Source organism: Hordeum vulgare, chromosome 1H (assembly GCF_904849725.1).
Source record: "Hordeum vulgare subsp. vulgare chromosome 1H, MorexV3_pseudomolecules_assembly, whole genome shotgun sequence".
Lineage (NCBI taxonomy): Eukaryota > Viridiplantae > Streptophyta > Magnoliopsida > Poales > Poaceae > Hordeum > Hordeum vulgare.
In genome coordinates, this window is record NC_058518.1 from 505,825,077 (window position 1) to 505,842,259 (window position 17,183).

The 17,183-nt window shown below is 44.9% G+C and overlaps 1 protein-coding gene across 1 annotated transcript; it reads right to left on the minus strand.

The window, feature by feature from the left end:
* Positions 1-203: 203 nt before the first annotated feature.
* On the minus strand, positions 204-1,559 carry LOC123402536 (phospholipase A1-II 6-like). The gene is made up of 2 exons (XM_045096462.1): positions 939-1,559; positions 204-839 (listed from the first exon to the last, which is right to left on the minus strand). Exons 1-2 carry the CDS (start codon positions 1,557-1,559, stop codon positions 204-206), a joined length of 1,257 nt encoding a protein of 418 aa, XP_044952397.1.
* Between the last annotated feature and the right edge of the window lie 15,624 nt (positions 1,560-17,183).

Genomic DNA, 17,183 nt, shown 5'->3' on the forward strand with positions numbered 1-17,183 from the left:
TTAGTTATGTGTCATTCGTTTTTTATATTCATTAAATGTGATATTTTAAGATGCATCTGTGCTTATATAGTTGTACCTCTTTTTGTTTTATGGTGAATGAGATCAAATTATATCTTATCTAGATGAATTCTAGACACTCCCAATAAAATCATAGACCCTGAACGTGAAGGGATTATTTGTGCTTTCAGATGGAGACGTCGGCTTCACTTTTTCACCGGAACGACGGCGTGTTCCCTGTCGTCCTCGTCCTCGCAATCCACCAGCCTCCAGCGCCCGTCGTCCCCGATCACCATGCCCCTGTTCCACGGCACCCACCACGCCGCCGGCACCCCGTACTCGTCCTTCAGCGCGTCGTACGACTTGTTCACCAGCGCCACGTCCCGCTCCACCACATGCTCGAACCCCTCTCCGGCCGCCGTCGGCGCGCCCGCCACCCCGTGCAGGTAGCACTCCAGATTGTGCAACATGTGCTTGTCGCCGGGAATCTTCAGGTACGGCGACGCGCTGGTGTCGATTACCAGCTCGGCGCCCACGTCGTGGTACGGCAGCGCCGGGTACCTGGGCACAACGTCCCGGGCGTTGCGGACGCGCAGGACACGGAGGCCGGCGGTCGCCGCGGCGTGGAACCGCTTCTTGAAGCCGGTGCCGCCCACGCGCGGGCTGGCGAACGCGAACACCGTGACTGGGAACGCCGCCGCGGGCTTGCAGTTGTAGCCGTTCTCGGCGATGTCGAACGCGCTCAGCGTGGCCAGCGCCGCCCCGAGGCTGTGCCCCGTCACCGTGATGCTCACCTCCTCGTCCTTGTACGTGTCCACCAGCTTCCGCACCTCAGCCAGCACCTGGCATCCATGGTTGCACGAGCATGAAGCTGCATGTGAGCTCAACACCGTACAGTGTACCGCGTAGGTGATAGTGCCGTCGTTTAGTCACGAGATTACCTGGTCTCTGGCGCTTTCCTTGTTGTGGGTGGAGGCCGGGTCGGTGGAGGTATAGGTGGAGAGCCAGCCGCGGTGCACCATGGCGTCGACGCCGGTGGCGTCGCCGAGGATGCCCTTGGGATGCACCATGGCGAACTCGAGGTCGTCGACCCACTCCATTGCCTGGACGGTGCCGCCCCACGCGACGACCACGTCCCGGCGCCCGAGCGCCGCCTTCCCCTCGTCCGTGGCCACCGCGACGTACCCGATCCAGTTGGACTCCTTGTACCCGCGCCGCGAGTGGCCGCCCCTCACGAACGCGTTGGTCGGCGCGGCGCGGGCGGAGGACATGGCGTACAGGAACCTGGTGACCCGGTACGTGGTGGCATGACCCGGCAGCATCACGCGCTCGAAGAAGCGCTTCCTGCCGAACCGCGAGTGGCCGGCGTGGGGCGAGTGACTCTCGTGGATGAACGCGTCGTACGTGGCCTGCGCCATCTCGCCGTACCAGATCACCGTGTGCCGGAGGTCCAGGTCCAGCGGCCGCAGCAGGCCCTCCCACGACCGCTCGCCGTGGAGCTCCTTCCACCTCGCAGCCGCCGTGGCCGTGATCGGTCCAACGAGGCGCCATGGCTCCGACATGACCGGCGTCCACACTTGCGCTGTCAGGATTATGAACTGCTACGTGCAGCGGCTGGCTTGCCCATGCTCGATGTTTATACACGCGGCGGCAATGGCGGCTCCTGCTTTCCCGAGCTTGCTTGTGTGCCTGGCTCGATGACGAAGGCGAGGTGAAAATGGCGTGACATTGCGATATGGGGGCACGATGACACAAACGCGCATTGATTTGTGCACAACTAAATGCTCCAAACGATGGGGTGGCAGTGGCACTGGCAGGCCATGCCAATGGCATGCATGGGCTTGCTGCTTGGGTTCATCGGGAATTCGGTTACGGACATTTCGTGATGTTCTCACAAAATCTTGTTTTCCAGGCTCTGATGTAGGAAATTTAAATTACGGGCGGAAAGCTTGGCCGCTTTCTCATGTAATCATATAAGTTTTTTTGAATATTGGGATGAGAACTGAAATAATCATGAAATCGAGCTTTAAAAGTTCATCGAAATCATGAAATCGAGCTCGGCAGGCTCACCTGCCCTTTTCAAAAAAAAAAAAAAAAAAAAGTCGCCTACAGTGGTGAGACTAGCTCCCCCATATTTTTTCCAAGTAATTCAAAACTTACGAATGAGGAAACCAATATAAGAAATTCAAGAAAAAAAGTGAAAACCAAAAGGTTTTCTTAACATGTTCCCTCTTACCTCCCCTTTTCACATGAGAAGTAAGAGTATAAAATAAAACGAAACCGCTGATTGCATTAAGTAGTGGGTTTGATTAAATCTTACCTTTTTACCTCCTATGTTAATAGAGGGGGTAAGAGTGAACATTTTAAAACTGCTCAAAAATCAAACAATTTGATTCGAAACTCAATAATATGATTCATATATATATATATATATATATATATATATATATATATATATATATATATATATATATATATATAATCCTTTGAGAAGGGTAAAATTCAATACAATAATCAAATGGCCAAGGTGCTTAAAAATGGATGATAAGAGGACTAGATTCTGAGAGGATATCTTGATAGGTAATACTAGTATGGTTGTCAAGTAGCATAGGCTTTACAATTTATCTTAGGAATGTTATGGTGCATAAAGTTTTTCCGTGAAGAATGGATAGTCATGAGAAATCTTGGGGGCGGGAGGGGGGGGAGGGGTCTGCCTGTTGAGTGGAACCAACTGAAATATGATGGTGACGATGTCATTCTTACCGAAGAGACCATTGTTAAGAAAATCGGTAACTGGTAGCTGCTCGGTCAGCTTGGGAGTTGAGATTATTCGGTGAATTGTCCTATTAACTGGATTAATCGGTCGACCATTAGTCGGTAGATTAAATAGGAACATGTGAACATATTTTAGTTTTTTTTATGTATTATACCCTACTCTCATCCTCTCAGCTATGCGATATACCATAATAGTGTATTGTTTGATCAAATCCTAGCTATTGAGGAGCGAGGGGAGGATGGGAGAGGTTACATGCCAAAAAATTGGGCCTTTTTGGCCCACGAGTTAGTAGGCCAACTAAGATTAATCAGCGTGACAACCTATTAATCGGTCTAACATGTCATTTAATCGACCGGACAAGCCATTTAATCGGCTCGACAAGTTAACGCGATGAATATGTGTTATTCGAATCGGCCACCCAATGAGTAGCGATTAACTGGCCCATTAACTAATTAATCGGATGAATTCTTGAACAGTACCGAACACAATGGTAGGTGTGTTTCGACTTTAACCATTTTTTCTATTCTCACAATAGAGTCTATGTAGAATGCTATCAAAACAAGGCAGGTGCAATGATCTGTTGGGGAATGTTGCATGAAAAATAAAATAAAAATCTACCACACGCAATATCTATCCATGGTGATGATCATCTACGAGAGGGGAGAGTGAATCTACATACCCTTGTAGATCGCTAAACGGAAGCGTATATAACGCGGTTAATGTAGTGGAACATCTTCGTGATCCAAATCGCAGTCCGTCCCGCGATCTCATCATGATTTGTCCCGCGATCCCATCATGATCCATCCTGATTTAGTGTCGACGGATGGCACCTCCGCGTTCAGCACATGTACAGTTCGATGATGATCCCCGCCTTCTTGATCCAGCAAGAGGGGCGGAGAGGTAGATGAGTTCTCCAGCACGGCGGCGTGGTGGTGGTGGTGGTGAACTACAGTAGGGCTTCGTCTAAGCACCGCCGAACTAGACTAGAGAAGAAACAGATCTAGAGAAGTAGAGGCAACCGTGGCTGATTTATGTGTGTCCAAAAACCCTCAATACCTCTAGTATATATATAGAAGGAGGGGAGAGGAGGCAACCTTGGCCCCTACTCCAAGGAGAAGGTGTTTGCCGAACCCTACAAGAAAGAGTCCACCTTCCCACAAAGGAGGTGGGCTACTTTGGGAGGACTCCTCCTTTATTTTCTTTTAAAGGGCTTTTGCCTTTTTATCTCCACTCATAGCTGCATGTGATTTTGAGAGAGGCTTCGGCCAACCCACCAGGGGCTGGTCCACCTCCTCTCACAGCCCATAAGGCTCTTGGGTCGTCAGACCCTTCCCGGTGGTCCCTCGGCATCCTCTTGGCACTCCCATAAGTCCGGATGTACGAATTCCAACAAAGTGAAGACAAACATGGGAAAGCTTTGCGCTAGTCCATACATGCACTTGACCAACCACATACATGCCCATTTCTTCGCTCTCTCCTCCCATCCGCAAATGCATGGTCCCCCTCTTCTCTTTCTCCTCCCAAATGAACACTAAATCACAAATATTTTCACCACAAGCATGGTCTTCACCTATTTTTTCAGCTCCCGACCGAATACTTTGCAATTAGCATTGAATGACTCCCTTCCACATCATGTTCACATACCACATTTGGACAGAAAAACAAACATATGTCGAAGTAATTTGTGGGTCGACGTTGAAGATGCCCTTAGATCGATGCATTTCGATCCTGCAAATTGCAAAATATGATTATAACAATTCTTATTTCCATTCCAAAAAAAATAATCCTTGCGTCCGAACAGATTGTTGCCAACTATTTCCCGTTTCAAAATAAGTATCGCTGGTTTAATATAAAATTTATACTAACTTAATACTAAATTTAAGTCACTTATTTTGAGACAAAGAATAGAGCCCAACTTTTGGTTCCAGAGGAATATTTCGAGACGAAGGTACAGTAGAGTTGCTAAAATAGTGGTCCATCTTTTTGAGTCTAGAAAATAATTGCAGCTTGTTTTGAGCCTCGATCCTTTCTTGAATCTCATGCACCGGAGCAATGGAAAGCTTGGGGCGGAGCCACACCACACATGCATCGTAGTACATCCATCCACAAGGCAACCACCTGACAAGCTCTATACACGCCGCCTTTAAAGGCAAAGTAGGCGCTGTTGTCGCCGAGATGATAAGCGGAGAAACTAGCCGGAGAGCCGAGGAACAAGATGCGGTTGCCAACTTGACGTAGGCTGTGATGAGCATCCTCCTTGACGACGACCCACCGCCATGGCTCTTTCTGCAGCGCGCGTACCGTCACCCGCAGTGTCCATGGCTGTTTATCGTGGTCGTAATATCTGTGCTTCTTCTTCATCAGGACGGATGCCCATAGTATCTCGCCTTGTGACTTGCTATCGTCCTCGTCCTCTGCTACGTTCCACCTCCACCTCGACGACGCAAGGATGCCATCGCCGCCGTTGGTTTGGAAGAGGAAGCACCAGAGAGAGTCGTCGGCCCACACCAAGACCTTGCCGTCATGATACATGGCATCGCCTCGTGCAACGATGATATCCAGTGTCTTCTCCATGACCGTCCATGTTGATGTCGTGTCGCCAGGGCGCATGATAGCCGCCGTGAACTCCGTTTCCATAATGCCTTGCTTCTTCTTCTTCTTGTTCGAGCGGAAACTGTAGAGAAAAACGGTGCCATCGCCGTAGACGATGCCGCGGAAACCGTCCATGGCCATTCTCGCCTGATCTGGGAAGGGGGGTAGGTCGGTGACGGCTCCGGTGAAAATGTCGATGAGCTTTGGGTCGGGGCGAGCAAGCAAGAACCAAGCCGCCGTGCCGTCCGCGCTAGACACCCGGTTCCTTGTTTTTTTCCTGGCAGTGCACGTGGACGTGGTTGGTTGTGCTCCCGGCGTCTCTGGGTCTGGGAGGACGAGGTCACCGTCGCTGCGCGAGAGGTGATGGAAGTCGACGATGGAGTGCACCATGCTGCCGTCGCAAGAACGTGAGAACCCACGGCAGGCACAAGGTCGCCGCGGGCGCAGCCGCGTCGCGCCATGGCCTGCACACCGCGTGGAAGCGGACGATGTCGGCTGGGTTTTGCAGGTGGCCGGAGACGCCGAGGATGAGATCGGGCGGCAGATCGGTCCACGGACATGCACGACCCCAGCGATAGATCGGATGGCACCTACTAGACCTATAGTCTTGGTCTTGGTTTTCGGAGAGAGACCAACCAACTTGATCCATCGATCGTAAATTAATAATCCCGGCCGTATCTTTCTCCCTTCCCTTCCCTTGTAGCAGGTCATTCCTTCCTTCTAATTTGTATTAGTAGGTACACGCTTCTGCTCTCTTTTTTTTTTTCAGCGACGAGTTTATTTTTTCATGATAATTAATGGAAAACACTATGATTTCGCCGGCGGATCACACTCAGTGCGTCCGCCGCCTCCTGCATCGAACACATGTCTATATGTACTTTTGGCCTCACGCTCATAACCATGGCTGACATTCAGGCGTGCACGCGCGCGGCGAGGAGTTTCCCCAACTTGGTCTGTGTTTCAAAAAATTGAAATAAATATCTTTTGTTGTAAAAGTTTTCTGCAGCCTGGCTTATGTTGCAAAAGTTTTCTGCAACATGACTTTTGTTGTAAAAGTTTCTGCAACACGATTCTTGTTGCAGAAAATATTATATAACAAGTTCTATTGCAAAAAAAATCTACGGACGTTTTCGCAACATGCTGTGTGTTGCAAAAAAAATTGCAACATAATCTATGTTGTAAAAGACCTGTCAGTCATTTTTTAACTCGTCAGGCGGATGCGTAGTAGCGTGCTTGTTTCTGCAACTGGAACGTTGTTTCAGGATTTTATGTGTTTGGGCAGAGACAGATCGGACGATGCATGCGTGTATATCAGATGGTTAGAAGGGTGACAGATGATAACTACAAATCCACCGATAGACGCCTACCAGTCCCCATAATTAATACGTGTCTTTTTCTAGGAATAATACGTGCCTTATTTATATCATAAAAATCAGAATATAACTCACGCAAGTATCAACATTAAAAAATTAAAAAATAGTAAAACATCCTTGAGTTTCACACCAACGTCCGTCACCTACCTCCAGCATCACCATAATAGCCATACAAAAAATGACGAATCACCTCATCAAACCTCAACGCGGTTCTATTGCAGATATACAACTTTACACACTTTGAAGGTAGCTCACCAATAATAAAGCCCTTACGTTAAACGAATCAGTCCGGTGCAATACCCACGACACACCATTGAACTTTAGATCTATCCCCCACCACGACTAAAACGCCGAAGGAGGAAACCATACCTGCTATCCACGAACGACGAACCCAGCACATGTTTCGTCTTTCAGATATTGTCGATGCAAGCCACAATATGCATCCGCTCCTCGACTACCTCTCAAGCTCTACGCTACATCTACTCATGGACTACCTCCCAAGCTCCGCGCTGCATCCGCTCCTGGACTACCTCCCAAGCTCCGCGCTGCATCCGCTCCTGGACTACCTCCCAAGCTCTGCGTCGACACTAGAGTAAACGTTGTCGCCACGACGGAGCACAAGGACAGAGGTCCACCACGAGGATGCCGCATCCGCTACACCATCCTTACTTGAACAGACTGATTTTCAAATCCATTCTCAACCATAGGACCGATGACATCATCAGGCAAGGATCTGAAGAATCTTTATTTGACGTCACCATCATCGCCGCCGAAACCAAGACGATGAACAATCTAAAAATTTATAGTACTTAAACTATAAAAGACTAAAAATGATTGACACGCGTGGATCTGGGGACCTCCTTCACTACCGACATCTAAGAACGTCGATGGAAGAAAGCCGCCGAAGAACGGCGCTGAAAGGCGGCTAGGGTTCCAGCCGTCAGGGACAAAGGAAGAACCGTCGGTGCGACTATCCTTCGACATGAAGGTCAACAGGCAAAGCCCAAAGAACAGAACACACACACAGGCGACCACAAATTAAAAAAATCTAACACGACAACCAAAGGCACAGGTTACTGAAAAAAAAGTCCCACGAGTCACGACTTGGAAAGTAAAAAAGTAATACTAATTAAACGGGCGTTGAACGCCCGACCCAACCCGCACCACTCATATACAGTCTAAATATTAAATAGATATAAGGCGTCCGGACACGTTCATTACATCGGACCCGACAGCCGGACCCCGTCGTAAATTACATCAAATTTTCCAAACCCTTTCTTCTCCTCCTGCCGCCCTTCAACCTCTCACGTGCACGAGCCCTCGCCGTCTGCCACCCTTGCTCCCCATCTTCACCATCGGTCCCGATATGTCGTCGTGATGTCTTCCAGCCCGTTCACGACCGTCGTGATGGAGACGCAGTCCTCCTCGTCCATTGACATCTCTTTCGCCACTTCGTCTTGCAAGGAGGAGAACGTCGCCCGAAAGCTGCAGCGTCGCCGGCATCGAGAGAGGGAGGCAGTGGCGGCGGCATAGGGAGATGCGAATATGGGCATGCGAAGAAGTGGCTTGCGGAAAGAAGAAGGAGATAAACGATCGTAGGACGCAGGAGGTGGTGAGGGCGGCTGCGACAACAAACCATGCGGTAAAGATGCACGCACGAGCATGCAACCCAGATGCAGGCGGACCTCGCTGTCCATGTAGAGCTGGACAACCTGGACGAGCAGGATGCCTGGATGGTCGCGTCCGACAGTGATCCGGCAACCACCCCTTCTCGTTCGACATTAATTTTATTTTGACATGTTTAGTTTGTTGAACTGTAATTTTATTTTATTTGTTTTGAATTGTTGAATTCAGATAATTTATATTGAATAATCACCGTTCATGAATTGCGTTAATTTAAGGATTGCGTTTAAAATATGTGGATGTACGACGTAACATGTGAGAGGTCAGCGAACCCTATCTACAAACGTGCCTGAACGCACCCGCGGGTGTTTAGGGGGTTGGATTTGTCAATTCTGGTCTAAGTAATCTTTAGAAAACTACACTGCTCGACAAATTGTAGAGATCTTATTTATTGCACGGGTCAAAAAATAGATAAGCAAACGAGCAGCCCCTCCTTCTGTTCGCTCATATATGGCCTGGGCCATACTCAGATTTTTGCTAATTTTTTTAAATATTGCATTTTTTATTCTTTTTGAAAAATAATGCATCAAATCAAAAATTTCGAAAAATATACCTGCCACGGCCACGCTGTGGCCGACTGGGAGCTCTCGGCTTCGCCATAGCCGACAGGGTGCTGTCGGCCTCGCGCGCCCTAGCCGACAGGGTGCTCTCGGCTTCCACGTGGCCGATTAGTGGCCGGCCACTGCCACTCGGCTTTGGGGAAGCCGATAGGCTACTCAGCCTGGCCGTGGCCGAGTAGTGGCAGCGCCAGCCCCTCCCTCCCCCCCCCCCTCTCCCTCCTTTCTCTATTTCTTCTCCCTCCTTCTCTATTTCTTCTCCTTATTTCTCCCCTTATTTATTTTTGCTGTTTTGGAGGGAAGTGTCATATTTTTTCCTCTTTGGAATAATCATTCTATTAATTCTAAGAAGAATTCAAACAATGAAAAAATGGTACTAAAATGATGTACTCCTTTTCTTGGATAAATAGCAATAGACACTAGTGGAAAACGGGCCTTTGGCCTGGACCCTTTAGTCCCGGCCTGCCTCTGGGCCGGGACTAAAGGCCCGGCCACGTCGCCCCAATTCTCAATGCCTCCCTCGAGGCTTTAGTCCCGGCCCGTAAGGAGCCTTTAGTCCTGGTTCGTGTCCCAAACCGGGACTAAAGGGCTATGCGGTGGGCAGTGGTGGTGGCAACCGTTCGTATCCCCCTTTAGTCCCGGTTGGTGGCTCAACCCGGGACTAAAAGACTAACACGTGGCCTGCCGTAGTGGTGGCGACGGTTGGTATACCTCTTTAGTCCTGGTTGGTGGCTCAACCCGGGACTAAAGACCCAAACGGTTTGCATCCCGCGTCGTTTCGGGCGATGAAAAGCACGAACCGAAGCGTACAGTCGCCATTTCTCTGTTCTTCTTCTCTCTCGCGTCGCCCTCTCTGTTCTTCTCCTATGTTCTTCTCCTCTCTTCTTCCCTTCTCTTCTTCCACCATGCCAACTAGCTTTCGTAAGGTGCTCGCACATGGCACGACGATGCTCGATGTCGTGTACACGAACCTGAGCAACGAGGTGCCGTTTTTTCTTCAACAGTTGAAGGAAAAATGGTTTGACCACGCAGCGGATCATGAGAAGTTCTTGGGGCTTGATCTGGAGTACACGGCCGATCAATGCGGTGTTGCCGTCATCCAACTATGCTTCGCACGCCATGTCTTGATCTTCCAATGGGCGAGGTAAGTTTTGAGGCTTTCTTTGATCCAAGATAATGACATTGTAAGTTTATTTGTTTCAATCATAGTTGGTTCCCTTCAAATAGTTGTAGTGAAACAATTTTGATTAGTTGAAGGGGAGCACAATCTAATTGGAATAGTGTTCCATAATCTGAAAAATCGTATTAGAATCAACTAGTGTTTAATATGTTCCATTGGAATCATAGTTGGTTCCCTTCAAATAGTTGTAGTGAAACAATTCTGATTAGTTGAAGGGGAGCACAATCTCATTGGAATAGTGTTCCATAATCTGAAAAATCGTATTAGAATCAACTAGTGTTTAATATGTTTCATTGGAATCATAGTTGGTTCGCTTCAAATAGTTGTAGTGAAACAATTTTGATTGGTTGAAGGAAACACAATCTGATTGGAATAGTGTTCCATAATCTGAAAAATCTGATTGGTTCAATATGTTCCATTGAAATCATAGTTGCAGTGATACAATTTTATGCGGTGTTCTTTGATCCAAGGTAATGAAAATTGAATATAGCTAGTGATCTCTCTAGGTTCCATTGGATAGCAATATGATATGTCATAGTCATGAAAATTGCATATAGCTAGTGATCTCTCTAGGTTCCATTGGATAGCTATAGTGATCTCTCTAGGTTCCATTGCATATGTTCTATTTTAATCCTAAAGATAAGTTTCTCTTTAGTTGTAGTGAAACATGTTTCCTTATTGCAGCAGTGTGTAACATTTGTTCCATTTTAATTTGTTTCTGTTGCAGGAGTGACAAGCATTGTCCAGAACTCATGGAGTTCCTTCGCAGCGGCATCACTTTTGCTTCCGTTGACATAAGGAACGACAAGCTGAAGATGAGGCATAGCTTCGGTATTGAGATACCAGCTGGTTGCCTCGTTGATCTCCAAACGATATTCAGGCTTCGACATGACAGGACTTCGATGGCTCATATGGCAGTTGCCTTGATCGACGAGTCATATGGTGATATGAAGACCAGTTTCCCAAAGTCTCAGCACAGACTTTGGGAGAAGGGCCCACTTGATGATATCAACATTGAGTATGCAGCAAAAGATGCATACGTTTCATACGAGTTGTACCGCAAGATTCGAGTCGTCAACTATGGCCAGCGTCACCTCGAGGAACGTGGACATTCTGATTTAGATGATTCAGACGAGTAGTGTTCTTAACGCCAAACACTTGTATATATATCTATGGTAGCTATTATTATGTACTGTTTGGACTAGTATCATGTACTTCTTGGACCAATTTATATATGTCTAGTTTCTGTTTGTGCCATTATAGTTTCCAAATTTGAATGGTTTAGCCCTTTCTAACTTCATTTGCTACTTTTGAATGGTTTAGCCCTTTCTAACTTCATGGTATCATGCATTTCGACCACATATATATACAAAAAGTCTTCAGTTCAAATAAGTTCAAAAAATGAAATCCCTTTTGTAACAGATCTGTTTTTGATTAAAACAATCATTTAAAAATGAAAGACCATTAGTCCCACGTGGCGTGCAGCGGAACCACGTGGCGTGCCGCGGAACCACTTTTGTTGTGGGGGTCGCTTCTCCTTCTTATCCTTGTGCTAGATATTGGTTATGCACTAGGGGAAGTAGGAGTAGCGACCATCATCGACGGTTGAAAAATCAGGTGAGCTAGTGTCCACCATATATGAGAGAAGAAGAATGTCGTCTCTTATTGTGGGGGTCGCTTCTACTTCGAGAGAGATTGTCCATTTTGTGATGTGCCTTTGAATTATGCATTTTGAACACATGCTATGTGGGTGAAATGATGATAGCATGCCAACTTTCAACATTTTCAAAGTTCATTTGTAGTGCTTTTCAATTTCAGGGTCAACTAGCTCAAAAAAATAAGTAAATGCACGAAATATACCAAATGAAGTCAGAAATTGTTGAAATTTTGTGATGTGCCTTTGAATGGTGCATTTTGAACACACAAAAAGTATGGAGTTCAAATAAGTTCAAAAAAATGAAATCCATTTGTAAGAGATGAGTTCTCGTTCGAAACCCTCCTACTTCGAGAGAGATTGTCAGTTTTGTACACGAACTGCATCCAGTTTTTGTCGTAGCCCTCTGAACTTTTTAGCACATGCTATGTGGATGAAATGATGATAGCATGCCAACTTTCAACATTTTCAGAGTTCATTTGTAGTGCTTTTCAATTTCATGGTCAACTAGCTCAAAAAAATAAGTAAATGCACGAAATATACCAAATGAAGTCAGAAATTGTTGAAATTTTGTGATGTGCCTTTGAATGGTGCATTTTGAACACACAAAAACTATGGAGTTCAAATAAGTTCAAAAAAATGAAATCCATTTGTAAAAGAAGAGTTCTCGTTCGAAACCCTGCTACTTCAAGAGAGATTGTCAGTTTTGTACACGAACTGCATCCAGTTTTTGTCGTAGCCCTCTCAACTTTTTAACACATGCTATGTGGGTGAAATGATGATAGCATGCCAACTTTCAACATTTTCAGAGTTCATTTGTAGTGCTTTTCAATTTCAGGGTCAACTAGCTCAAAAAAAATAAGTAAATGCACGAAATATACCAAATGAAGTCAGAAATTGTTGAAATTTTGTGATGTGCCTTTGAATGGTGCATTTTGGACACACAAAAAGTATGGAGTTCAAATAAGTTCAGAAAAATGAAATCCCTTTGTAAGAGATGAGTTCTGGTTCGAAACCCTGGTACTTCGAGAGAGATTGTCAGTTTTGTACACGAACTGCATCCAGTTTTTGTCGTAGCCCTCTCAACTTTTTAACACATCTATGTGGGTGAAATGATGATAGCATGCCAACTTTCAACATTTTCAGAGTTCATTTGTAGTGCTTTTCAATTTCAGGGTCAACTAGCTCAAAAAAATAAGTAAATGCACGAAATATACCAAATGAAGTCAGAAATTGTTGAAATTTTGTGATGTGCCTTTGAATGGTGCATTTTGAACACACAGAAAGTATGGAGTTCAAATAAGTTCAAAAAAATGAAATCCATTTGTAAGAGATGAGTTCTCGTTCGAAACCCTGCTACTTCGAGAGAGATTGTCAGTTTTGTACACGAACTGCATCCAGTTTTTGTCGTAGCCCTCTCAACTTTTTAACACATGCTATGTGGGTGAAATGATGATAGCATGCCAACTTTCAACATTTTCAGAGTTCATTTGTAGTGCTTTTCAATTTCAGGGTCAACTAGCTCAAAAAAATAAGTAAATGCACGAAATATACCAATTGAAGTCAGAAATTGTTGAAATTTTGTGATGTGCCTTTGAATGGTGCATTTTGAACACACAAAAAGTATGGAGTTCAAATAAGTTCAAAAAAATGAAATCCATTTGTAAGAGATGAGTTCTCGTTCGAAACCCTGCTACTTCGAGAGAGATTGTCAGTTTTGTACACGAACTGCATCCAGTTTTTGTCGTAGCCCTATCAACTTTTTAACACATGCTATGTGGGTGAAATGAGGATAGCATGCCAACTTTCAACATTTTCAGAGTTCATTTGTAGTGCTTTTCAATTTCAGGGTCAACTAGCTCAAAAAAAAAAGTAAATGCACGAAATATACGAAATGAAGTCAGAAATTGTTGAAATTTTGTGATGTGCCTTTGAATGGTGCATTTTGAACACACAAAAAGTATGGAGTTCAAATAAGTTCAAAAAAATGAAATCCATTTGTAAGAGATGAGTTCTCGTTTGAAACCGTGCTACTTCGAGAGATAATAGTTTGGATAGTCAAAATTATTAATTATGAAAATAAAAAATAGTTTTGCATTATTTATTCAATTTGAAACACCTTTCATTATCATAGTTTTGTCAAATTCTCAAATATGCAAAAAGAATTTTTAATAAACATAGTTTTTAATTGAAAATAACAAAATAGATAATAGTTTGGATAGTCAAAATTATTAATTATGAAAATAGAAAATAGTTTTTCATTATTTATTCAATTTGAAACACATTTCATTATCCTAGTTTTGTCAAATTCTCAAATATGCAAAAAGAATTTTTAATAAACATAGTTTTTAATTGAAAATAACAAAATAGATAATAGTTTGGATAGTCAAAATTATTAATTATGAAAATAAAAAATAGTTTTGCAATATTTATTCAATTTGAAACACTTTTCATTATCATAGTTTTGTCAAATTCTCAAATATGCAAAAATAATTTTTAATAAACATAGTTTTTAATTGAAAATAACAAAATAGATGATAGTTTGGATACTCAAAATTATTAATTATGAAAATAGAAAAAAATTGAAACTATATTCGAAATCATAGAGAAAATTCAATCTAAATTCTCCGTATAATTTGAGAATTTAGATTGAATTTTCCCTATAATTTCGAATATAGTTTCAATTTTCAGTGAGTTTAGGCCCGTAAGCCTGCTTTAGAGAGGAGCTCGATGGACAAGCTGCGACGGGGCTTATAAACAAGTGTTAGTCCCCCTCGCTGGACGAGGTGGGACTAAACTTATTGTGCAGCCGAGGAGGGGATTTAGTCCCGGGTGGAGCCACGCCCCGGGACTAAAGACCACCTTTAGTCCCGGCTGGAGCCACGCACCGGGACTAAAAACCCCTGCTTCCCGCCTCTTGGTCTGCCCGAAAAGAGGCCTTTAGTCCCGGGGCGTGGCTCCACCTGGGACTAAAGGGGGTCTTTAGTCCCGGGTCGAGCCACGCACCGGGACTATAGATCCACCTATATAAGCGGGACTTCGAAAATTTTCAACCCAAATCGTCCATTTCTCTTCTTCTTCCTCTCGTTCTCCTGCCCCGCGCGGCACATCGACGAACTAACCGACGCCGTCAGCCTGTCCGCCGTCCTGCTCGCCGCCGCCTGCCGTTCTCCTCGCCGTCGCGCCGTCCTCCTCGCCGTCGCGCCGTCCTCTGCGCCGTCCTCCTCGCCACGCGCCGTCGACACCTCCGGCCGGTAAGCCCTCCGCCCCTCCTCCCCAACACTCCGGCCAGTATAGAAGAAAAGAAGAAAAAGGAGAAGAGAAGAAGAAAAAGGAGAAGAAAGGAAGAAAAGGAGAAGAAAAAAGAAAAAGAAAAAGATTTTTTTGTCATTTAATTCCTATTGTTATTAGGTTTGTGCTAGATTATTAGGATTAGTAATATTTAGAGTTAGGTTAGTTTTACAAGAAGAAGAAATATGTACAAAACTAAGAAAATAAGATTAGGAAAAATGAAAATAATAAGAGGAGGAGTAGAAAAGAAGAAAAAGTGTATATTGTATAGTGTATATGCTTAAGTGTATAGTGTATATAGTGTATAGTGTATAAGGAGAGGAGGAATTTTGCTATAGTGTATGTAGTGTATAGTGTATAAGAAAAGAAGAAAAGAAGAGGAGGAGAAGAGAAGAAAAGAAGAGGAGGAGCAGAAAAATGAAAATAAGAAGAGGAGGAATTTTGCTATTGTATATGCTTAAGTGTTAATAGTTTAATTTTGCTATTGTATATGCTTAAGTGTTAATAGTTTATTTTTAGCAAGAAAATTAATAGAACTAGTTTATTTTTTTAGTTCATTTTACGATGCCTATCCCGCATCCTCGTCGTCGACTCGGCGGAGGACACCTGCTTGATCAGAGGGGCCCTGTCCGGGACTGGGCTCCGCCCGGCTGGTATTGGGAGGTGCTACCTTCCGGGGGGCGTAGGTTGGTGAGGAGCCAGCCCGTCGTTGACCCGATCCTTGTTTGGTGGCGGTCGCGTGGGCCAGTGAGGGTGCCGAGGCTTCCGGACACCGCGGAGGTGGTACGTCACCGTGTCAGCGAGGAACATGAGCACGTCCGTCGCTACATGGTTGCGTTGGAGGGCAGGTTCGAGCATACCTGGCAGGTTCTTCGGGGATCTCACTGGAGCTATGATCCTGTGATGGTTCCTTCTCTTTGGGTGTCCACCGCCCGCGCCGATACCCGTCGGGCGCTACGGTTCTAGATTTGCTGGCTTCCGAAGACGACAGGATACCCAAGGCTGTGGTAGCCCCTAAGCCACAGTTTGTCATGGGAGAGCCTTTGGTCAGCAAAGATGATCTCCCAACAAATATGCGTTACTTGCATAAATGGTACTTAAGTGAATCAAAGAATGGGAGAACGATGATCGTGCTGAGTGTCCCACGGGAGTATTACGGCCGCTCCGAAGAAATCCATATCGACTTCGATGAACTCTTCCAGATGTACAAGGCGACGCCCTCGACAAATCGCTTATGAGTTGCTATTGTCTGTAAGTTTTTTAATTCGTTGTCTACATATAACTTGTTTAGTTATTTCAATTCATTGTCTATATATAACTTGTACTCTATTATGCAGAATGAAGATTCTGGAGTATAAAAGTAAGAGCATCCTAAATATTGGGTTTATTGACCCAGATAAAATACATATAGCGACGCTAACTGACAAACCCAAGGAGACGGAGGAAAACCTTCTAAGGTTTCTAATAGATCAAAATTTATGTGACCACATACTGTTTCCATACAACTTCAGGTGAGGGTCTTTACTCTATTGTGTCCATTCACTTATAAGTGTAATTGATAAGTTACTGACACACACACACACACATATATATATATACATGTGCAGCTTTCATTGGATTCTGTTGGACATTCAAATTGATAAGGGAAGAGTTGATGCCTTCGACCCATTATCGAGACCCTTGGAACAGTTCCAAAGCCTGCGGGACATGCTCCAAGGGTAATTTTAATCATTCTTGCGCTCTATCGGTCTCTTTCGATGATTTTCTGATATATCAATTAATGAAAAACTTAGCAAATCATTATCCTTGTCGGGCAGGGTTTGGAAGCGGTTCAAGTGCGTGACTACCGGTAACTTTCCTGAGAAGCTGACCTTTAGAGCGGCTCAGGTAAGTAGTAGTATGATATACTTCTATTAATTTTCAATACATTTATGATGCTAGATTATTATTTTGACTATATATATTCTATTCTCGTAAAGTGCGACCAGCAGCCACGGCGAACGCATCTATGCGGATACTATGTTTGCGACACCATTCGCACGTTTACCTCTGAGCTCAAGGATCACAGATTCGACGTAAG